This window comes from Oratosquilla oratoria, chromosome 27 (assembly GCF_046742065.1).
Source record: "Oratosquilla oratoria isolate Oo_2021 chromosome 27, ASM4674206v1, whole genome shotgun sequence".
Taxonomy (NCBI): domain Eukaryota; kingdom Metazoa; phylum Arthropoda; class Malacostraca; order Stomatopoda; family Squillidae; genus Oratosquilla; species Oratosquilla oratoria.
This window is the reverse complement of record NC_134803.1, coordinates 13,393,423-13,417,316: the sequence shown is the minus strand read 5'-3', so window position 1 is coordinate 13,417,316 and position 23,894 is coordinate 13,393,423. Positions and strand designations below refer to the sequence as shown.

Below are 23,894 nucleotides of genomic sequence, written 5' to 3'. Positions count from 1 at the left end.
CCTAATACTCTTTCATCCACCCTATCTCCCAGCTCCCTTTCCACCCCTGTTCTCCTCCTCACTTCCTCATTTCTCACTCTATCTAGCCTAGTAACCCCCATCATACTTCTCAGACACTTCATCTCAAACACATTCAAGTTCCTTCTCTCTTCCTCTCTCATGTTCCATGTTTCTGCTCCATACAGTGCTGTTGGCACAATCACTCCTTCATACAGTCTCCTCTTAGCATCCATTCCCAGATTCCTATTCCTCATTACACTTTTTAAACCACCAAGGCATTTACTCGCTTCTCTCAATCTACATTCTACCTCCACCTTCACTCCACCCTTTCCTGCCACATTTGCACCCAAATATCTAAAACTATTCACTTCCTCCAGTTGCTCTCCCTTAATGCTCACTTCCAGATTACTGCCACTTTCACCCCTTGTACATCTCATCACCTTACTTTTACCCACATTTATCTTCAGCTTTCTTCTATCACACATATATATATATATATATATTATATATATATATATGTATATATATATTTACCTAGTTGTATTTACCTAGTTGTAATATACGGGAGGGGAGCTATGCTCGTGGTGACCCGTCTTTGTATCTCTCCACATCAAGTTTTATCTTAAAATCTTGTATAGTGTTAGCACATACTGTTTTGTTGTCTAATTTGTTCCATATATTTATCGCTCTGTGTGGGAAACTGTTCCTTTTCAAGTTTTTTCTATAACTATCCTTTTTCAATTTTTTTCCGTGTCCTCTTGTTTTACCGTTGTCCCACATTAATAGGTCGTTCCTGTCTAAAACTTCCATTCCTTTCATTATTCTGTAGATAGTTAGCAAATCTCCTCTTTCTCTTTGTTCCAGAGTTGGTAGGTTCAATTTGGATAGTCTTTGCTCATATGTTAGTTCGGCGAGTGTCAGTGCTAGTTTTGTTGTCGCTCTTTGTATGTATATATATATGTATATATATATACAGTAATATATATATATATATATATATATATATATATATATATATATATATATATATATATATATATATCTATATATATACAGTAGCCACGAAAAGTTTGGGCGCAAAATTATAGGTGCCCCAACTTTCCCCTAAACTCAAAACATGCGAAAAATACAACTTTCCACCCAAACTTTTCGCTATTTTTCAATGCTAGCGTTTGTACCCGTATTTAGCCGAGACAATACACACTATTTGGCAACTCTGTTTAGGCGCACTCGATGTCACATGGAGTCAGTTTCTAAACATCTCTCACGGAGAGTAGTCTTTTTTTTGCGGTGGTCTCTGTTTTTGTGCCTTGATATCTCCGTAATGGGAAGTGGTAAAGAGCTGGAAAGAGACACAGTTGTTACAATCATAACCCTCTATAAGGAGGGTTATAAGTGTAAAGATATTGCTACTCGTGTGGGAATTGGAGTGCGTCAAGTGCAAAAGTGGACCAAGAAATTTCGAGACGAAGGAAGTGACATCATTCGTACTCCAAAGCATCGCTCTGGTCGGCCAAGGAAGATATCAAATTGTACTTCTACGGTTCTAACTGCCTCCTAATAACCGTAGGAGGCAGTTGGAACCGTAGAAGTACGATTTGATATCTTCCTTGGCCGACCAGAGCGATGCTTTGGAGTACGAATGATGTCACTTCCTTCGTCTCGAAATTTCTTGGTCCACTTTTGCACTTGACGCACTCCAATTTCCACACGAGTAGCAATATTTTTACACTTATAACCCTCCTTATAGAGGGTTATGATTGTAACAACTGTGTCTCTTTCCAGCTCTTTACCACTTCCCATTACGGAGATATCAAGGCACAAAAACAGAGACCACCGCAAAAAAAAGACTACTCTCCGTGAGAGATGTTTAGAAACTGACTCCATGTGACATCGAGTGCGCCTAAACAGAGTTGCCAAATAGTGTGTATTGTCTCGGCTAAATACGGGTACAAACGCTAGCATTGAAAAATAGCGAAAAGTTTGGGTGGAAAGTTGTATTTTTCGCATGTTTTGAGTTTAGGGGAAAGTTGGGGCGCCTATAATTTTGCGCCCAAACTTTTCGCGGCCACTGTATATACATATATATATATATATACAGGTACACCTCACCTTACGTAGTTAATTGGTTCCAGAAGACACGACATAAGTCGAAATACGACGTAAGTCGAATTTGCTTACAAGTAGGCTAGGTAGGCCTGGTGTAGCCTAGGCTAAACTGCCAATAGCCATTTTTCAGTACTTTATTTTACTTTTGATTGCCTTTTTTATTAAACAAGGTTAATAAAAATCTATTTTAAGTTTCCAAACAGAACATTTATTTATCATTTTGTAATAAAGTATAAAAAAGTACCTGTACTTATTCATCAATACGTACAATTTGCTGTACTTTATGAATGCATTGTCAATTACATACGGTGAAACAAAACAAAAAAAACAAATAAATAAAAACTAGTTTAAGCTTACAATCATTTTGTAATAAGTGAAAAATTGAATAAAGTATTTTTAATTTACCAATGCAGTACATACATTATGTCGATGTTTACGCGTTGCTATTTCGCGGTGCTGTACTCTATGAATGCATTGTCAATAACATACGGTAAAACAAAACAAAAAACAAAGAAATAAAAACTATTTCAAGCTTACATATAATCATATTGTAATAAGTGAAAAACTTTAATGTATTTTCAGTTTACCAAAACAGTAGATACAATATGTTGATGTTTACGTTGTAGACGTAGATGGCTGGGGATTGTCGACATCAACATCAGCTGATTCTCGTCGTTCGACGCGTAAAAACTGGTCAAGAGTGCCTTGAACCGTCTTCTTGTTCTTTTCTTCAAGGATTAGATTATAAGGAGCAAAAGCTTCATAACAAGCCCCCATTATCTTGGAAAAGCGTTGAGCATTTGGATCCATATCCTCAAACATAGCAAGACCTTTTTCGATGTGTGTAAATGCTTCCTCCATTTTCTTAATGGTGAAGTGGCACGGCTCAGATTCATCATCCTCTTCTTCTTCTTTCTTTTGTTGCTCCTGAAGTTCCATCAAATCCTTGTTCGTCAGTAACTCCTTGTCTTTTTCAAATAAATCTGTGAAATCCTCTTCCTCCAAATTCATATCCAGCTCTTTCCTCATTGTAACCAAATCTTTGTTGACAACAACAGTATCGAAGCCCTTAAACTCGTGCACAAATTGCGGGCATGGCTTTTTCCATACACCATTCATAGCAGTGCTCTGAACATCATTCCATGCTGCTGCTACATTCTGTAAAGCTTTGTAGATGTCATATCCCTTCCAAAAGTCGCGAAGTGTGATAGACTCATCCATTTCAATTGCAGCTATTGCTTGCCGTAGCGTACGCTTCATATAATAACGTTTGAAGATAGCAATTATCCCCCGATCCATTGGCTGGAGAATAGATGTAGTGTTTGGGGGGAGGTATATGACGGTAATGTTGGGGTGAAAATCTGCGATGTTTTGTGGGTGGCCAGGAGCATTATCTAAGATAAGTAAAACCTTAAAAGGAATCCCCTTCTCCTTACAATACTTCTCTGCTGCTGGGACAAAATTATTGAAAAACCAATCTTCGAAAATAACAACAGTGACCCAAGCTTTTGAGTTAGCCATCCATATAACAGGGAGAGATGCTTTGGGTATATTCTTCAGGGCACGGGGGTTGTGTGCATGATAAACAAACAGAGGCTTTAATTTAAAATCTCCTGCACAGTTACCTCCCAACATTATGGTCACACGTTCTTTTGAGACCTTGTAACCTGGAATTGTTTTCTCTTCCTTGGAAACAAATGAACGATCTGGTAATTTCTTCCAATATTGAAAATTTGCTCAGGAAGAAACCCGTTTTCTTCGATGATTTTCTTCAGTGTAGCAGGAAATTCTGCTGCTGCTTGTTCATCAGCTGATGCGATTTCACCTTGTCTTTTAAGGAAGTGATAATTTCTCCTGTTTTTATATCTCATAAATCATCCAGGACTTGCTTTGAAATCTACATCTTTCTCATCTGGATATTTTTCCTTTACGTCCTCAAACAAAGACAACGCTTTTTCCTGAATGAGCTCTTGACTAAGATTCGCATTCTGACGATTCCTCCTATCAACCCAAATCGAAAGAAGATTTTCCATTTCTTCAAATATCTTACCTCTTTTCTTGTTGATGATCGTGTTCTTCATCAATGGGGCTTCAGATGTGACATGTGTTAAAATCTTGTCTTTATTATGCACAATCGTTGAAATCTTGTCTTTATTATGCACAATCGTTGATACAGTTGTCCGACTTACTCCAAAACATCGTGCAATCGATACAACTTTTTCACCATTACAATGACGTTTTATCATCGCCATTTTCTCCTCCAGCGAAATAGCATGACGCTTAGCACTTTCACTAGAACTTTTCTTAGGAGGCATGGGGGCAAATATTACAGTTACAAGTGAATGTTAATGAGAAAATTTACAAAACTTCAGTAAACAGATAATAATCCAAAAGAATTGCGGGAGTCGAGACGCCGCTTACGGTAAATACGTATTGGAAGTACCGTTGCGATTTCATGTTCTAGTGGACTAGGCCATACTACTTTATGGTATATATTTTAGCAGTTACTGAATCTTTATATAATTTTACATGCTTTTATTCTTAATTATTGTAACATGAATTGCTTGAAACGCTTGAAACCTTTTTTGGTGTTTATGCGATTCCATTATTGGCTGACCGACGTAAAGTCAAGTAAAATGACAACTTGAATTTTTTTCCATACTATTTTTGAAAACCGACGTATCTTCGAAAACAACGTAAGTCGAAACGACGTAAGTCGAGGTGTGCCTGTATATATATATATATATATATATATATATATATATATATATTTCTGCATGCGCCTATATGGCTTAGAATTAAAGTGCATTGTGGTTGATAAAAAATATATATATATAATATATATATATATATATATATATATCTATATATATATTTTTTTTTTACCTCTTTACAGACCAACATCCTTAAGCACGAAAGGGAGAAGATAGGAGATAGATGTGAGTGGAGAAAAGTTGCAACTAGATGATAAACTGACATGGCCCAAAGGGATTTTCCTCATCTTCTCTATCTACTTATACAGGGACAAAGAGGGAGGGTTGTCATGTAAATGAAGTAGTGGCTCTAATAAAATATAAACATTGATCATTTCTAATTTCTGCTGTCACTGTTTTGCTCCCTACAAAATTTAGACATTCTGATTAACCTAGCTCTTTTATTCTTGCCTATTCAATGTGAAATCTACCACAACCAGATTCCCTTAATTAAAAAACTGTTACATAAAGTCCCTTAAACTTGTAACTCCACAAAACTCAGCTGAAACGTTATTTTACTTACCAAGCAGAGCATAAGTCGATCAATTGGGACAATGTTGTACTTCCAGATAATGGCATTCATGGTATCAACACATTTGTTGACATGATGACCTCCAGCACTGTTGGAGAACTCAAGCACCAGGAAGTCACACAATGTTCGTACATGTGCTGCAAGCAGCTTGGGACCAACTCGTTCAAGCACTCTGCAGATTTAATTTGTTCCAGAAATATAACAAGATAATAGTAGATATTAGTTTGTAAAAAAGAATATATATATAACTGAAAAAATTATATATTTTTCCTGACAATCGAATATGTAGGACATGACAAGTCAAAAGCTCCCATCTACTAACTTGTATGCAATGGGTGGGACCCTGTCAGTCTCCAGGACCATTTTGAAGAGGAGGCACAAGAAAAGGGGAGGTGTTCCATGTTGCATTGAGAAATGAGCAATAATGTCATTCTCGATGCTCATGGACACCCACTTACGATACTCTTCTTCAACTGCTTTCTAAATTAGAAAAGTACAAAAATAATTACATGTACATGCATATTGGCATGTAATTTGCTCAACAAAGGGATAAAAATGCTGGAAAACACAATTCCACAAAAATATCTGAATGGCTGCCATACAATGGACACATTTCTACTTTTGTTACAAGTCACATGTTCAATATATCAAACAAATCCTACCTTAAGTGTATGCATATTCTCTCTGGGTGTAGGGTATTTGTGATAGAAGTCAGCGATGGGTGGTGGAAAGCACTGTAGAGTATGGTTAGCCCAGGTATGAGGTGTGTGCATCATGACCACCTTCAAAATGTCTGGACACCATCGTGAGGATTCTCCAATATTCTCCCCACCTGCATTGAGTATGAATGTACTATCAATCAATAAATCCATTATCACAATTCTCTCCTGCAAAAGGCCTACAGACCTAGAAAACAAGCCCACATAGAGTGATTGAAGTCTGGAACAAACTAAACGGAGAAAGAGTGAGTGCCAAAACTATACTCCGTTTTAAGAATAAACTGGATGCAGAGATATGAAAACGGGTCACTACGAGCATAGCTCTTGTCCCGTAAAATACAACAAGGTAAATACACACACACACACACACATATATATATATATATATATATATTTATTCCTATCCAAGAGTTGACACCTTGACGTGTTGTATAGGCTTGAGAATCTAAATGATTACAAAAGGTATGTCGATAGAGAGAAAATCTCTGCAGGGTCATCCATATCGAACAGGTTTTGTAAGAAAGATCAGACAAAGAGCAGCTCAAACACACAATTGCAGGGCCCACTGCTAACTGCCATGTCCCTGATGGCAAAAAGGGGAATGAAGATCTATACTTACAACATAAGAAGTCTCTCAGAAGACTACAGACTGGAGAGTTTAATGGAAGAACTAGACAACATCATGTGGGATATCGTAGGACTGAGTGAAGTCCGAAGAACAGAAGAAAAGCTGATACAATTACAAGATGGTCACCACCTGTTCTACTATAGAGGTAAGGACAGAGAAAGATCCAGTGGAGTAGGATTCTTGATAAACTGAGTTGCTGGTAACGTAGCCAAATTCAGTGATTTATCAGACAGGGTAGCTTGGATTGTGATTAGGCTGTGCAAAAGATACACTTTAAAAATAGTTCAGGTTTATGCACCAACTTCACAGAGTTCAGACAATGAAATTGAGTCATTCTATGATGATTTAAGTCAGGTAATGGATCAAGAAAAAGGTAAGTACAAATTGGTAATAGGCAACTTTAATGCTAAAGTGGGGAAGAAGATGGGAGATGAGACATGCATTGATAAGTTTGGAGTAGGTGAAAGAAATGACAGAGGCGAGATGTTAGTAAATTTTGCAGAGAACTACAACATGAGGATAATGAACACTTTCTTCCAAATGTTAGAAATTAAAAATAGATTCGAAGCTCTAAGAACTAACGAGGACACCGTCAAAGATATGAATTTGAATTTAGTGAATATCATTGGGGAATCAGCAGAGAAAGTAGGAAGTACAAAAACATTAGCAAGAACAAATACTCCAAAGCTACAAATGACCTAATTAAAAGAAGAAGGACCATACAGATTAACCTCTTCAGTACGGTTCAAAATCTCGCGAGCAGCATTAGCTGCCAGACGTACGATGTGTCATAATAATACTCGCATCATAAAATATAGTCACCGCTTATATCGATCGTTCTCTCTTTCACCCGTGAATTTTGATAACCATAGAAAATGTGATGAAGACAGTTTAGAGAATATGTCATTACGCAGGGGCAACTAAAATAAATATAATCAAGATGCCGATATGGCAGCCTCGCGTATCCACTTGCTCCTCATGCCGCCTATGTATGCGGCACCGTATGGAAGGGGTTAAAAGCAGGAGAGACGAAATAGAGTAGAACTAAACAAGCTTATCAACAAAAGGCAGAGATTAGAGAAAAGAAAGAGAAACATGGATGAAATACAGGAAAGGTAAAAGTATTAAAGTGATCCAGCGCAGACATGCATTGGGATGACAGCATATATGTTTGAAAGATAGAAATGGAGAAATAATTAAATGTAGAGACAAAATGGTAAAAAAGAGTAGAAGAATTTTACCAAGAGCTTTACTCGTTGAAGACCATAGTTGAGGCAGTAAATTCATGTGTAAACATTAGTAGTGTACCAGAGATTACAAAGGAAGAAGTAGAATCTGCTCTAAAAACTATGAAATGAGGGAAAGCACCTGGGGAAGATGGTATATCAATAGATCTGTTGAAAGACGCAGGGAAATTAGTTCATATTAAATTAGCTGAGTTGTACACCCAGTGCTTATGTCAAGAAAGCGTCCTGATGCGTGGTGCAATGCTATAGTGATTTTGCTTCATAAAAAAGGAGACCAGAAGGACCTTAGTAACTATCAACCAATAAGCTTGCTATCAAATGTATACAAAGTATTCTCCAAGATCCTTGCAAATAGACTAAGTACAGTTTTTGATGGAAACCAATCGAGAGAACAGGCAGGCTTTAGGAGCGGATATTCGACTCAAGACAATTTGCAGGCGATAAATCAATTAATCGAGAAAACGACAGAATACAATATACCTGTGTTTAGCTTTTGTAGATTACAAGAAGGCCTTTGACTCAGTAAAACAAATAGCAATACTAAACTCGCTACACAAACAGGGTACAATCGAACAGATCGTAAGAGTTTTAAAAAAGATTTATGCGAAAGGTACCGCTATAATTCGACTGCATAAAGATACAGAAAAGAGCAAGATTGAAAAAGGAGTATGACAAGGTAATACAATTTCACCCAAATTATTTACAGCTTGTTTGGAAGGTTTTCTAGGAGGGAGTCACAAAGTGTGCAAAGATGGTGTGTGGAACAAGAAGGACAGGAGGAAATAGAAAGAAGGGTAGTGAATGGTAGGATGAGGAAACAAAGAAGGTTGTTGAAGAGAAAAAGTGAGCTTTCACAGATTGGTTACAAAATAGGATGAGGGAGTCATATGAGAGGTACAAAGAAAAGAAAAGAGAAGTAAAGCAAAAGGTAAAGGAGGCAAAGAGGAGAGCAGATATGAAATGGGGTAAGAGTATGACAGAAAATATTGAAAGTAATAAAAAGATGTTTTGGAAAGAAATTAAGAGAGGAATAGGAGGCCAATCAAGTAGAGAAGAAAAGGTAAAAGGTGCAGATGGAGAGATGATAATGGAAGAGAAGGCAGTAAGGGGAAGATGGGCAGAATATTTTAGGAGTTTCTAAATGTGAAGGAGGATAGGGAGGGAAAGATAGTTGCAGTGGGAAATGCGAAGAAAATGACCGTGATGAATATGGAAAATGGAGGAGAAATAAGGAAGGATGAAGTGAAAACAGTTGTTAAGATGATGAAAGCAGGTAAGGCACCTGGTCTGGATGGATGCCATGCAGAATGTCTAAAAAAAGGAGGTACAGTGATGGTGGACTGGCTGGTGAGGTTATTTAATGTTTGTTGGAGAGAGGGTAGAGTGCCGGAGGACTGGAGGAGTGCCTATATAGTTCCTCTTTACAAGGGAAAAGGGGACAAGAGTGAATGTAGTACTTTCAGAGGGATTAGTTTGTTAAGTGTAGTTGGGAAGGCTTATGGGAGGGTCTTGATTGAGAGGATTAGGAGAGGAAGAGAGGGAGTAATTGGTGAGGAACAGTGTGGATTTAGGATGGGTAGAGGTTGTGTAGATCAGATCTTTGTGGTAAGACAAATATGTGAGAAAGCTATAGGAAAGGGGAAGGATGTTTTTTGGTTTATGGATCTGGAAAAGGCTTACAATAGGGTAGACAGAAAGGCACTGTGGGAGGTTATGCAGATATATGGGATAGGAGGAAAGCTTCTAGGAGCTGTCAAGAGTTTTTATGATAATAGAGCTTGTGTTAGGATTAGAAATGGAGAGAGTGAATGGTTCGAGGTAAAGGTGGGACTTCATCAAGGATGCGTTATGTCGCCCTGGCTGTTCAACTTATACATGGATGGGGTAGTGCGAGAGGTAAATACAAGGGTAGTGGGTCAGGGATTGGAGATGGTTAAGGAAAATGGAGAAAAGTGGGAGGTGAGCCAGCTGTTGTTTGCGGACGACACTGCGCTTGTGACAGGATCAGAGATGGGATTGAGGAAGTTGGTGACAGAGTTTGGGAGAGTATGTGATAGAAGAAAGCTAAAGATAAATGTGGGTAAAAGTAAGGTGATGAGATGTACAAGGGGTGAAAGTGGCAGTAGACAGGAAGTGAGCATTAAGGGAGAGTGACTGGAGGAAGTGGATAGTTTTAAATACTTGGGTGCAAATGTGGCAGGAAAAGGTGGAGTGAAGGTGGAGGTAGAATGTAGATTGAGAGAAGTGAGTAAATGCCTTGGTGGATTAAAGAGTGTAATGAGGAATAGACATTTGGGAATGGATGCTAATAGGAGACTGTATGGAGTGATTGTGCCAACAGCACTCTATGGGGCAGAAACATGGAACATAAGTGAGGAAGAGAGAAGGAGTTTGAATGTGTTTGAGATGAGGTGTCCTGAGAAGTATGATGGGGGTTACTAGGCTAGATAAAGTGAGAAATGAGGAGGTGAGGAGGAGAACAGGGGTGGTAAGGGAGTTGGGAGATAGGGTTGATGAAAGAGTATTTGGATGGTTTGGATACATGGAAAGAATGAGTGAAGAAAGACTAGTGAAAGAGGTATGGAAGGCAGATGTGGAGGGAGTGAACATGAGGGGATGTCCTAGGATGAGGTGGATGGATGGGGTGAAGGGGGCTTTGGGGAAGAGGGGAATGTCTGTTGAGGAAAGACGGGAGAGGACAGAAGACAGGGGTGAATGGAGAATGGTTGTATGTGGATGATGTTGTGATGCATGAGGTGGAATGGGTGGGGGGATGGGGGGTGAGGTAGTATGTGTGAGCAAAATTTGACGCAGCCCGAAGGGATTTCTCCTCGTCTTCTCCTTTTATGCATGGGGGGACAGAGAGGGGGGTCGCCAATTTAATGAAGCGCCCTTGCCGTGGATGTGCTGTGTCTTGCGACACTGCTTCTGACCCAGGGCAGTGGACAAGGTGCAGGGATGACCCGTCATTCAGGAGGTGCTAAGATGAGAGGAAGGGTGGAGGGGTGTGGAGTGTATTCAGGGATGGAATGGGTGGGAATGATTTTATGCCTTTTCCTTTTTGGCTACCTCCCTTGCAAGGGGGAAAAAAGCCTTGGTATATGTATGTATGTATGTTGTTTGGAAGGTATTTTCAGAAGGATGAGTTGGGAAACGATAGGTTTGAAGATTAATGGCAAATATTTGAACCACCTAAGATTTGCGGACATTATTCTTATTTCAGAAAGAGCAGAAGACTTGCAGGATATGCTGAGTAATCTAAACAAAGAAAGTCTCAAAGTAGGTTTAAAAATGAATAGGAGTAAAACCAAAGTAATGTTCAACACAAAAGTTCAAAGTAAAGAGATTGTAATTGATGGTGAGAGTCTTGAGGAAGTTGAAGAGTATAATTATTTAGGCCAGATGGTAAAGGTGACAAAAGATCATGATAATGACATAAAAAGATGCATTACAATTGGTTGGAAAGTGTTTGGTAAGTATAATAAAATCCTGAGAGGCTCTCTACCTTTATGTTTGAAACATAAAGTTTACAATCAATGCCTTCTACCAGCAATAATCTACGGGTGTGAGACTTGCAAGCTGACGAGGGCAATGGAAACAAAACTAAGGACTGCAGAGAGGAGAATGGAGAGATCGATGATGGGAATAACACTGAGAGACTGAAAGAGAGCAAGTAAGTTGGGTGAGAGAACAGACTAGAGTGAAAGATATTGTGGAGGCAGTAAAAGAGAGGAAGTGGAATTGGGCAGGTAAGTTGGTGTGAATGACTGATAAGAGATGGAGCAAGTGTGTAACTGAGTGGACACTGTGAGATAGGAAGTGTGGAAGAGGGAGACCAAACAGAAGGTGGAGAGACAAAGTTGAGAAGTTTGCAGGAGTGATGTGGCAGAGGATGGCATGGTTGTGTGATTCGTGTAATGCTATGAAGGAGGCCTTTGTTCAGCAGTGGACTCAGGATGGCTGATTTGATTGATTGATTGATATATTTATTCTCTTGTAGACATATGAGGTTGAAGGCTAAAGAGGATTCATTGTTGATTATTTTAATGGGTGTAGCTTCAATACAATGCACAATCCTTTTATTTTCAAATTTGACATGTCTTAATAATTCTCCAATTGTTGCCAAAGTTTTGGAACTTCCTGGTTCCATCTTCTGGGAAATCTGATGTGCAGGGTCTGTGGAGGTCTTATTTATAATTCAAGCTAGGATCATTGGGTTCTCTGTGGGAAGGGGTCTCCTCTGATTGGCTGCCTTGGGCCAATAGGAAATATGGGTTACTGGAGGTCTGGGAGACCTCTCCCAGTGCTTATAATGGTTCTGTCTGGGTTCAGCCTCTTCATGGATGGTAAGACGTGCAGGTCTTCAACCTGGATGTTGTTAGGATGGTTACTTTGTATGTATATGGTTTCCAGGAACAGTAGTCTACGAGGATCTGATTCCCTGTCTGTGGTTGTTGTATTGTTGTCTAGGTCTTTTCTTGTTAATGTTTTGTTGTAGGAAAAGGTATAGTGTGACTTGATTGATCTGTTGGACAAGTGGCATGTTCTCCATCGTGTTGTGTTGTTGTCATACCAATGTAGGTTTGAGATCCACATGCCTCACTTTTGCATTTGTTTTGGTATACAACATGGTCTTCCTATAATAGTGTTTTGTGATGGTGGGTTGGTTACAGATATTCAATTGGGCTGTTTTCTTGCTATTATAGTAGATGATGAGTTGGATTTGTTTTTCGGGGTCTGTTGTCTGTATGTTCTTGTTTATGATTTCTTTAAGTATCTTTTCATCTGTCTTGTGTTCTGTGGACATGTGATTCTTGTAGTATAGCTTGATGGAGTCTCTGTTGTTAGGTGTCGGGTTATCTTCTTTTGTGTACCATTTGTCTAGGATCTTTGTGATGCATGTTACATCTGAATTTGCGTATCCATTACTAACCAGGACCTGAGTTAGTCTCTCCAGTTCCTGGTGTGTATTTCTCCATGTGGAGCAGTGTGAGAGGGGCTTCCTCACATAATGTGCCAATAGTTGATTGTAAGTAATGGGAAGGGCACTCACTCCGTCCATTCAGACAAAGTCCAGGGTTTGTTGGTTTTGTGTAAACTGTTGTTAGGAAGCCTGTCTGCTGTGTGGTGATGAGGACATCAAGGAAAAGGAGGGTACACTATAGACTTCTTTGTAGGTGAAGTTCAGTCCGGAAGCTCTGATGAAGTGGGTTTTCAGGTTTTGAAGTTCCTTTTGGTCTCTTACTCTTATGAATATATTGTCCACATAACGGCAGTAAATGGAGGGATATGCCTCTGGTAGGAGCTTTGTCTCAACGGTACCCATGAAGAAATTTGCAAACAAAACTCAAAGGGGTTACCCATTGCCAAACCAATGATTTGCTTGTACATCCTTCCATTAGGACAGGTAAAGGGAGTTTCTTTAGTACATATCTCCAGTAGCGATCTTAAGCTTTTCTTGGGGATGTTAAGAGGTGTGGTATCATTGCAGTGGTACACTATTGAGAATGAAATCGATGTTACAGTCCACGTTGACATTCGTAAATAATTTCTCCATATCCAACGAAGCGATGATGGCATCTCATAGGATTTCAAGAAAATCGGACAGAGGCAATGGTGCAGGTGCTAGGGATATATGGAGTAAGAAGATCATTAAGTTTCTTGGCTATAGGGTATGTTGCTGTAGGTATCTGGGAAAAGATGAGCCTAATGAGGTTGCCAGGTTTATGTGTCTTGATGTTTCCAAAAGGGGAATTCTGGGCTATCCATGTTGGCATTCATAGATGTGATGATTTTGTTCAACTTCTTGATGGACCCAGTTGGATTTCTTGTTTTCATAAACTTTGTGGTTTCCTTGAGTATGGATTCTATTTTGTGGGTGTATTCTTCTCTATTAATAATGACATAAGCGGCTGTTTTGTCAGCACGTCTGATGGTGTTGTCAGGATTATTTCTGAGTTCTTTTGCAGCAAAACAGTGGTTTCTATTAATAATTTCACTATGGTATGATCCTCTTGTCTTGTTGGCTTCTGTAAGAAGAAATGATTGAAGGTCTGATGTGGTTTTGACTTGTCCTGCTTTTTCCAGATGTTGGATGTCATCAAGGAGAACTTCTATTTCTACCTGCTTACAATGGGGTTGTAGTTTTGTAAGATAGTGGCAGGTAAGACCCATGTTCAAAAGAAAGTTCCTCTTGGTCTTTGGTGAGAACATAGTCTGAGAGGTTCACATAGCCTGTGGGAGGGTGGAGCAGCTTGATGTTACAGCCATAAAGTTTGGATAAATTTTTTATGGTTCTGCTTTCTACCCCTTTCCAGTGTTGTTCTTCTAGTTCTTTTAGTTTCTTATTACAGTAAAAGCCCTCTTATCTGCACAGAAAATGTGGTCACTCATCTACAACTACAAAATATAGTAAGGATGCCGAAGTTGACATCCTCGTATGCTAAGGGTTAATAATGAAACAATAGGAGGAATACAAGGTAAACTGCTGGAATGGATGAAGGATTTCTTAACTGGGAGAAAAATGAGGGTGGTACTTAGAGACAAAAATTCAAACTGGGAAGATGTGAAAAGTGGCATCCTGCAAGGCTGTGTATTGGCTCCATTAATGTTTGCCATATACATACATACATATACCAAGACTTTTTCCCCCTTCCAAGGGAGGTAACCAAAAAGGGAAAGGCATAAAAACACTCCCACCCATTTCATCCCTAGATACACTCCACACCCCTCCCACCCTCCCTCTCATCTGAGCACCTCCTGGATGACGGGTCATCCCTGCACCCTGGGTCAGAAGCAGTGTCGCAAGACACAGTACATCCACAGCAAGGCCGCTTCATTTAATCGGCGACCCCCCCCTCTCCGTCCCCCTCTGCATATAAGGCGAGGACGGGGAGAAATCCCTTCGGGCTGCGTCAAAATTTACTCACACATACTACCCCGGCCCCCACCCCCCCCGCCTATTCCTCCTCATGCAGTCACAACATCATCCATATACAACCATTCTCCACTCACCTCTGTCTTCCGTCCTCTCCCTTCCTTCCTCAACAGACATTCCCCTCTTCCCCAAAGTCCCCTCATGTTCACTCCCTCCACATCTGCCTTCCATACCTCTTTTACTAGTCTTTCTTCACTCATTCTTTCCATGTGTCCAAACCATCCTAATATTCTTTCATCAACCCTATCTCCCAAATCCTTTTTCACCCCTGTTCTCCTCCTCACCTCCTCATTTCTCACTCTATCCAGCCTAGTAACCCCCACCATACTTCTCAGACACCTCATCTCAAACACATTCAAACTCCTTCTCTCTTCTTCTCTTATATTCCACGTTTCTGCCCCATACAGTGCTGTTGGCACAATCACTCCTTCATACAGTCTCCTCTTCGCATCCATTCCCAAATGTCTATTCCTCATTACACTCTTTAAACCACCAAGGCATTTACTCGCTTCTCTCAATCTACATTCTACCTCCACCTTCACTCCACCTTTTCCTGCTACACTTGCACCCAAGTATCTAAAACTATCCACTTCCTCCAGTCGCTCTCCCTTAATGTTCACTTCCAGTCTACTGCCACTTTCACCCCTTGTACATCTCATCACCTTACTTTTACCCACATTTATCTTCAGCTTTCTTCTATCACATACTCTCCCAAACTCTGCCACCAGCTTCCTCAATCCCTCCTCTGACCCTGCCACAAGCGCAGTGTCGTCCGCAAACAACAGCTGGCTCACCTCCCACTTTTCTCCATTTTCTTTAACCATCTCCAATCCCTGACCCACTACCCTAGCATTCACCTCTCGCACCACCCCATCCATGTATAAGTTGAACAGCCAGGGCGACATAACGCATCCTTGACGAAGTCCCACCTTTACTTCAAACCACTCACTCTCTCCATTTCTAATCCTGACACATGCTCTACTACTCTCATAAAAACTCTTGACAGCTCCCAAAAGCTTTCCTCCTATCCCATAAATCTGCATAACCTCCCACAGTGCCTTTCTGTCTACCCTATCATAAGCCTTTTCCAGATCCATAAAAGCCCAAAAAACATCCTTCCCCTTTCCTATAGCTTTCTCACATATCTGTCTTACCACAAAGATCTGATCTACACAACCTCTACCTGTCCTAAATCCACACTGTTTGCCATATACTGTATATAAATGATATGGATGAGGGAGTAAATTGTTACATGAACTTCTTTGCTGACGATACAAAATTACTCAAGAGAGTAAGAACAGAAGAAGATTGCAGATCGCTGCAAGATGACCTAGACAAAATATGGGAATGGAGTCGGAGGTGTGAGATGAACTTCAACATTAAAAAATGTAGCATAATGGAATTTGGAAAAAGTAAAAACAGAGTATTGGGACAGTATAAAATTGGAAACAAAGAAGTCAAAAAAGTCGATTCAAAAAGGGACCTTGGAGTAATTATCTCAAGCAACTTGACACATGATAAACATGTCAATAAGTAATTCGGAGAGACTTATAACTTAATGAGATCAATGAAAGTGGCCTTCGACTATATTGATGAGGAGATGGTTAAAAAAAATAGTTGCTACACTGATAAGACCTAAACTAGAATATGCTGCAACAATGTGGACACCTAGCACAAAGAAGAACATAAGAAAATTAGAAAGAATCCAAAGACCAGTGACAAAAATGGCACCTACACTGTCAAATCTGACATACAAACAAAGATTGAAGAAATTACATCTGTTAACACTGGAACAGAGAAGAGAAGGAGGTGATTTGTTTACCATTTTCAGAATTATGAAAGGGACGGAAATTCTCGATAGAGACAACTTATTAAAGTGGGACAGAAGAGAAACGAGGGGACAAAAAGAAAGTAAAGATAGTTACAGAAGAGACCTGAAAAAAAAATAGCTTCCCACACAGAGTGATTGATGCCTGGAAGAAACTGAACCGAGAAACAGTGAATGCCAAAACTATACACAATTTTAAGAATAAATAGGATGTTGAGAGATACAAAAACGGGTCACTACAAGCATAGCTCTCATCCTGTAAAATACAACTAAGTAAATACTGATGTACTGGTAATAAGATTTTCCCTTCAATTGCTCCAACTGCTTTATGGGATAAGGTGGGTAAATTTTTCAACCCTTACATATATCCTGTCTGGGGTATTGCCTCTCCCCGTCTGGGGAGTTGGTTGCAAAGTGGCATGCATGCAGTTGATACTTTAGGGTCTATATGGGGCATCCCTACGGACCAGAGCCACACATCATTTTGTCTGTGATAGAGGAAAACTCTGTTCATAAAGAAATTATGACACTTTTATACAACGACTGTCCCCCCGTTATGCTGTCCCCCAATCCCTTGTTACTGTTCTGTACAATTTCTCTGAATATTCATTTCCTTTTTTGCCTACCAACCCTGTGGTGGGGCTAAAAGAATACTGCCACCAAGTATTTCCACTTGGATCGAAAGAGGCGAGAAAAAAGGGACGGGGATTGGGACCAGGCATCCTTCTTCCTAAAAAAAGTAAAGGCATAAGAGGGTCTGGGAGTTTTCCAACCAGCACCCTAATGTTTGGGTCTTTTAATGTGCATGGATGTGGTACAGATGAGAGTAAAAGGGAAGAGATAGGTAGTATGTTTGTGAGAAGAAAGATGGATGTGTTGGCTTTGAGTGAAACTCAGTTGAGAGGGAATGGTGAATATAAGTTTGGGAGTGTAAGTGGAAGGTTATCAGGAGTGAAGAGAGGGTGAGGGAGAGAAGGGGTGGCTATACTAGTAAGTGAAGACATAGGTAAACATGTAGTGGAGTGGAAGGAGGTTTCCTCAAGGATAATGTGGATGAAGGTGAAACTGGGAAAGGAGATGTGGGTTTTTGTAAGTGCATACGGGCCTGGTAGTGAGAAGAGTGTAGAAGAAAGGAAGACTTTTTGGATAGATTTAAATGAGTGCATAGAAGGATTAGGGAGAAATGTCAATGAAATAGTACTGGGAGACCTTAATGCTAGGGTAGGAAATGAACCAATTGATGGAGTGGTTGGGAAATGTGGAGTTCCAGGAAAGAATCGTAGTAGAGAGTTGATGGTGGAGATGTGTCTAGAGAGTTGATGATAGCAAATACAGGGTTTCAGAAGAAAGTCAAGCAGAAGTACACATGGGAGAGGGTGGTGGATGGAAGGGTGGTAGATAGAGCATTAATGGACTATGCAGAGGTAGATAGGAGTATAATAGGAAGAGTTTAGGATGTACATGTGCTAAGGGGAGAGGGTGGGGGAATACCAGACCATTTTTTTGGTGGAAGGTAAGTTGAGAGTGGAGGATAGATGGAGAAGGAGGAAAAGGACAAAAGGTAGGGAGGTGCTTAGAGTGAACTCTATAAATGAAAAAGAAAAGGAGAAGGAGTACAAGAAGAAGCTGAGAGAGGAGTGGGAGGGAGTGAAGGATAGAGTAGAGCTAGGAGTGGAGGGGAATGGGGATGGTTCAAGGAGGGAGTCACAAAGTGTGCAAAGATGGTGTGAGGAACAAGAAGGACAGGAGGAAATAGAAGGAAGGGTAGTGAGTGGTGGGATGAGGAAACAAAGAAGGTTGTAGAAGAGAAGAAGTGAGCTTTCACAGATTGGTTACAAAATAGGAAGAGGGAGTCATATGAGAGGTGAAAAGAAAAGAGAAGTAAAGCACAAGGTAAAGGAGGCAAAGAGGAGAGCTGATGTGAAATGGGATAAAAGTATGACAGAAAATTTTGAAAGTAATAAAAAGATGTTTTGGAAAGAAATTAAGAGAGGAAGAGGAGGCCAATCAAGTAGAGAAGAAAAGGTAAAAGGTGCAGATGGAGAGATGATAATGGAAGAGAAGGCAGTAAGGGGAAGATGGGCAGAATATTTTAGGGAGTTGCTAAATGTGAAGGAGGATAGGGAGGGAAAGACAGTTGCAGTGGGAGATGCTAAGAAAATGACCATGATGAGTGAGGAAAATGGAGGAGAAATAAGGAAGGATGAAGTGAAAACAGTTGTTAAGATGATGAAAGCAGGTAAGGCACCTGGTCTGGATGGATGCCATGCAGAATGTCTAAAAAAAGGAGATACAGTGATGGTGGAAAGGCTGGTGAGGTTATTTAATGTTTGCTGGAGAGAGGGTAGAGTGCCGGAGGACTGGAGGAGTGCCTGTATAGTTCCACTTTACAAGGGAAAAGGGGACAAGTGTGAGTGTAGTAGTTTCAGAGGGATTAGCTTGTTAAGTGTAGTTGGGAAGGCTTATGGGAGGGTCTTGATTGAGAGGATTAGGAGAGGAAGAGAGGGAGTAATTGGTGAGGAACAGTGTGGATTTAGGACGGGTAGAGGTTGTGTAGATCAGATTTTTGTGATAAGACAGATATATGAGAAAGCTATAGGAAAGGGGATGTTTTTGGCTATTATGGATCTGGAAAAGGCTTATGACAGGGTAGAAAGGAGGGCACTGTGGGATGTTTTGCAGATATACGGGATAGGAGGAAAGGTTCTAGGAGCTGTCAAGAGTTTTTATAAGAGTAGTAGAGCATGTGTCAGGATTAGAAATGGAGAGAGTGAGTAGTTCAGGGTAAAGGTGGGACTTTGTCAGGGATGTGTTATGTCGCCCTGGCTGTTCAACTTGTACATGGATGGGGTGGTGCGAGAGGTAAATGCAAGGGTGGTGGGTCAGGGATTGGAGATGGTTAACCCCTTCCATACTGTGCCGCACACGTAGGCGTCATGAGGAGCAAGTGGATTCGCGACGCTGCCATATCGGCGTCTTGATTATATTTATTGTAGTCGCCCCTGTGTTTTTATATTCTTCCAAATGTGCCCTGAATCCCATTCTCTGTGGTTTTCAAAATTTGCGGGTGAAAGAGAGAACGATCGATATAAGCGGTGACTATATTTTATGATGCCAGTATTATTACGACACGTCGTACGGCTGGCATTGGCTGCTGCCCGTGAGATTTAAGTCCGGAGTGAAGTGGTTAAAGAAAAATTGAGAAAAGTGGGAGGTGAGCCAGCTGTTGTTTGTGGACGACACTGCGCTTGAGGCAGGATTGGAGGAGGGATTGAGGAAGTTGGTGACAGAGTTCGGGAGTGGTGTGAAAGATGAAAGCTGAAGATAAATGTGGGTAAAAGTAAGGTGATGAGATGTACAAGGGGTGAAAGTGGCAGCAGACTGGAAGTGAGCATTAAGGTAGAGCGATTGTAGGAAGTGGATAGTTTTAGATACTTGGGTACAAATGTGCCAGGAAAAGGTAGAGTGGAGGTGGAGGTAGAATGTACATTGAAAAAGCGAGTAAATGCATTGGTGGATTAAAAAGTGTAATGAGGAATAGACATTTGGGAATGGATGCTAAGAGGAGATTGTATGAAGGAGTGATTGTGCCAACAGCACTGTATGGGGCAGAAACATGGAACATAAGTGAGGAAGAGAGAAGGAGTTTGAATGTGTTTGAGATGAGGTGTCTGAGAAGTATGATGGGGGTTACTAGGCTAGATAGAGTGAGAAATGAGGAAGTGAGGAGGAGAACAGGGGTGGAAAGGGAGTTGTTGTTGTTGTTGTCGTTCCCTAGACTGTCTGTCCGAGCAGTCCCGTCTCCCCAAGGAATGCCATAGCCAAAACTGGGTTTTCCCACAAATCCTTTATAGAGTGTATGTTGTGTTGTTTGCGTGCATGATTGTGTATAATGCAGTCTTCCATTATGTGTTGTATGGTATGGGGTGAAGTGTTACATCCTGGGCAGCTGTTCACGATGCGGTCATCCAGCCTCTTCTGGTAGCTTAGAAGTGCTGAGTGGTGACCGCACCGCAGTCTGGCCAAGTGGACTCTGTCCTTTCGTGGGAGAGAGGATTCAGAAGGGTGGATATCAGGGGGTCTGGCATGCAGCAGTGTGTTGTCTTTCAGTGTGTTAATGGAGCGGTGAGTGATATGATTATGAATATGTTTCCGGAGGCTGGTATTTGGTGGTTGTGGAGGAAGAGAAGAGAGTATCTGTGCGTGATAAAGGTCTTTGGGTGTTGTTTTAATGTTTCTTGGTGTGTGTGGGTGTTCTGCTATGTAGTGTAGCGGGTGTAATGTGTTTGTGGTGGCTGCGGCAAGTGTTTGTGTGCCTCTCATGTCGAGGTGGTCCTTGACTTTGAGGACTTTTGTTTCATGGTGTAAATGGTCTGTAGGTGTTGTATTTGTGCAGCCTGTAATTGTTTTTAGGGCTTTGTTTTGTATGATTTGAAGGGTGTTGTGGTGTGTCTCACTGAGATTAGGAGCCCATGCAGGACTCGCATAATTCAACACTGAGCGTATGCATTGTTTGTATATTGTTATATTAGTTTCTTTGTTTTGTCCAAATGTTGTTCCAGTGATTGACTTAAGGGGGTACGCGACACCTGGGGGGGTGAATTTGGTCAAGATATGGCATTTTTCAAAACTGTGTTCAAAATGTTCGTATACCACTTAGAAATAAATCCCGACAAATAATTTTCCAGCCGCGCGCAATTTAAAGGTCCTGGGTGAGGATTAAAGGGACAGATTTAAAGGCGCAACCCACACTAGAGGGAGGCGTGCCACTTAGGACCTTCAGGTGCAGCGAATAACGTTGAAATTTGATTGAATTTACACTCGCCCAGTGTATCAACGGCCAATACGATTGTGGAGGGGAAGGGAGGAAGGTGGAGGGAGAATATTTCGCCAACTTTGTGCGAAACTAAGCGTTAGTTACCGGCTAGCTCTGAAAAGGGAAGTACGCATGTCTCATGAGCTCTCATTGCAATCTATTACTTTAGCTAGTACATATTACTCTTTAGTACAGTCATCATGGGTAGCAAAAAGAACAAAAGAACATCACAATGACAAAAAACAGCAGTTAAAGATGGCAAGCAGTCAAAGACGACTAAAGATCTCACCACCTCTCACTCCACCACCGCCCTCACCTGCACCTCTGTGACGGTGACAGAGGTAAAGGACAACATTAGACTAAACAATTCAAAGAGGAAGATTAAATCCAAAGAAGAAAGCAAGAGGAAAAAGATCAAGGCTATACAGGAAGAAGAAAGAAGAAGGGACATCATATGATGCTGGAGGGGGTGCCCTACCAACATAGATTGGCGAGGGGAATCTGATGAGGAAAGAGAAGGTGCCCACTACTGGAAAATAAACCTCTTTCCAATGATTTAGATACCCTGAAGACCCCCAGCAGAGAGGTTTCATATGAAGAAACTGCCAAAGGTGCAAAAAAGCAAATTATATGATGTTGTCGTCTGTGCGTCGTCACTACTGTGACATACTTATACTTTAGTTTTTCAGTATTTAAAGTACTTATAATTAAAATATGTTGATAATTTTTACTGTACTTACTTATTATATAATAAGAATTAAGCCATGAAAAAATCAGTCAAATTGGTGAAACTATAAGCAAGTTACAGATATATTCATATTTCAAGTTGCCATATCTCCGTTCGATATTTTTCTACTTTTTTTTAATCATAAAAAATTTAATATACATTAGATTTAAATGAAACTTACAGGGAATATTACTTTTAGTAACTGCTAGGGCCGATCGTTCGAATATTTTGAATAGGGTGAAAGAGTTTGGAGTAATAAGGGAAACAAGAGCAAAAAAATTGTATTTTTCACGATTTTTGCCAGCCATTAAAATTGAAATGCCTGTATGCAAAAGTATAAAGGAAATTGTTCAATTACTCAATGACCGGCCCTAGGTGTGCCTTTTGACTAATCATAGCCAAAATATAAAACAAATTGGTCCACGTATTATGGTGCTGTACACTTTTAAATGTCGCTACTGGTATACGTACATGTGTACATGTGTACATATGTACATGTGTACATACATCATTCTGCTTCACTTAAAATGTAGGCAATATGGATACCTATTTACCTGAGAAGTTTCAGCTCTTTACTCTAAATATTTTAGAAAATGACCTCCAGGTGTCGCGTACCCCCTTAACCACTTCAATACGGGACTTAAATCTCGCGGGCAGCAGCCAATGCCAGCCGTACGACGTAACGAAATAATATTCGCATCATAAAATATAGTCGCCGCTTATATCGATCGTTCTCTCTTTCACCCGCGAATTTTGAAAACCACAGAGAATGGGATTAAGGGCGCATTTGGGAGAATGTAAAAACACAGGGGCGACTACAATAAATATAATCAAGACGCCGATATGGCAGCGTCGCGAATCCACTTGCTCCTCATGACGCCTACGTGTGCGGCACCGTATGGAAGGGGTTAAGTGCGTTAAGTCTGGGTGTGCATTTGTTTTATATGTTTGTGATGTGTTGTTTGAAAGACATGGATGTATCGTATGTTACACCAAGAATTTTCGGTGTGTTTGTGTGTGGTATTAGAGTGTTGTTGATGTAGAGATGAGGTATGTATTTGTGTTCTTTTGTCCAGTTGGTGAGAAGTGTTGCTGTAGATTTGGTTGGAGCTATTTTGAGTCTGTTTGTGATGAACCATGTGTTGAGTGTGTCAAGGTATGGCTGGATTATTTCTGCAGCTTTGTCTGTGATACAATGTGTGCATGTGATTGTTATGGGTCCTGGAGCTGCAGCGTCTACGTCGTGGGACCACCCCCCAACCCCAAGAGTTGGGGGCCAAACGGCAGCAGCTACCCCTGGCCACCGGCTCTACGCAGGTGGCACCGATCCCCAAGAGGAGCTACGCCTACCTTGGGGAGTACCACAATCCTTTTTCCCAACATGGAAAGGGAGTTGGGAGATAGGGTTGATGAAAGAGTATTAGGATGGTTTGGATACATGGAAAGAATAAGTGAAGAAAGACTAGTAAAAGAGGTATAGACGGCAGATGTGGAGGGAGTGAACTTGAGGGGATGTCTTAGGATGAGATGCATGGATGGGGTGAAGGGGGCTTTGGGGAAGAGGGGAATGTCTGTTGAGGAAGGACGAGAGAGGACAG

The 23,894-nt window shown here is 40.7% G+C and overlaps 1 protein-coding gene across 1 annotated transcript in view; it reads right to left on the bottom strand.

The window, feature by feature from the left end:
- Positions 1–23,894, bottom strand: part of MED23 (mediator complex subunit 23) — a 365,264-nt gene that overhangs the window by 101,458 nt on the left and 239,912 nt on the right. The window contains exons 16-18 of the mRNA XM_076210243.1: positions 6,057–6,226; positions 5,717–5,874; positions 5,386–5,566 (exon numbers count right to left, since the gene is read on the bottom strand). Coding sequence (XP_076066358.1) covers positions 5,386–5,566; positions 5,717–5,874; positions 6,057–6,226 — 509 coding nt within the window. The remainder of the gene's footprint in view (positions 1–5,385; positions 5,567–5,716; positions 5,875–6,056; positions 6,227–23,894) is intronic.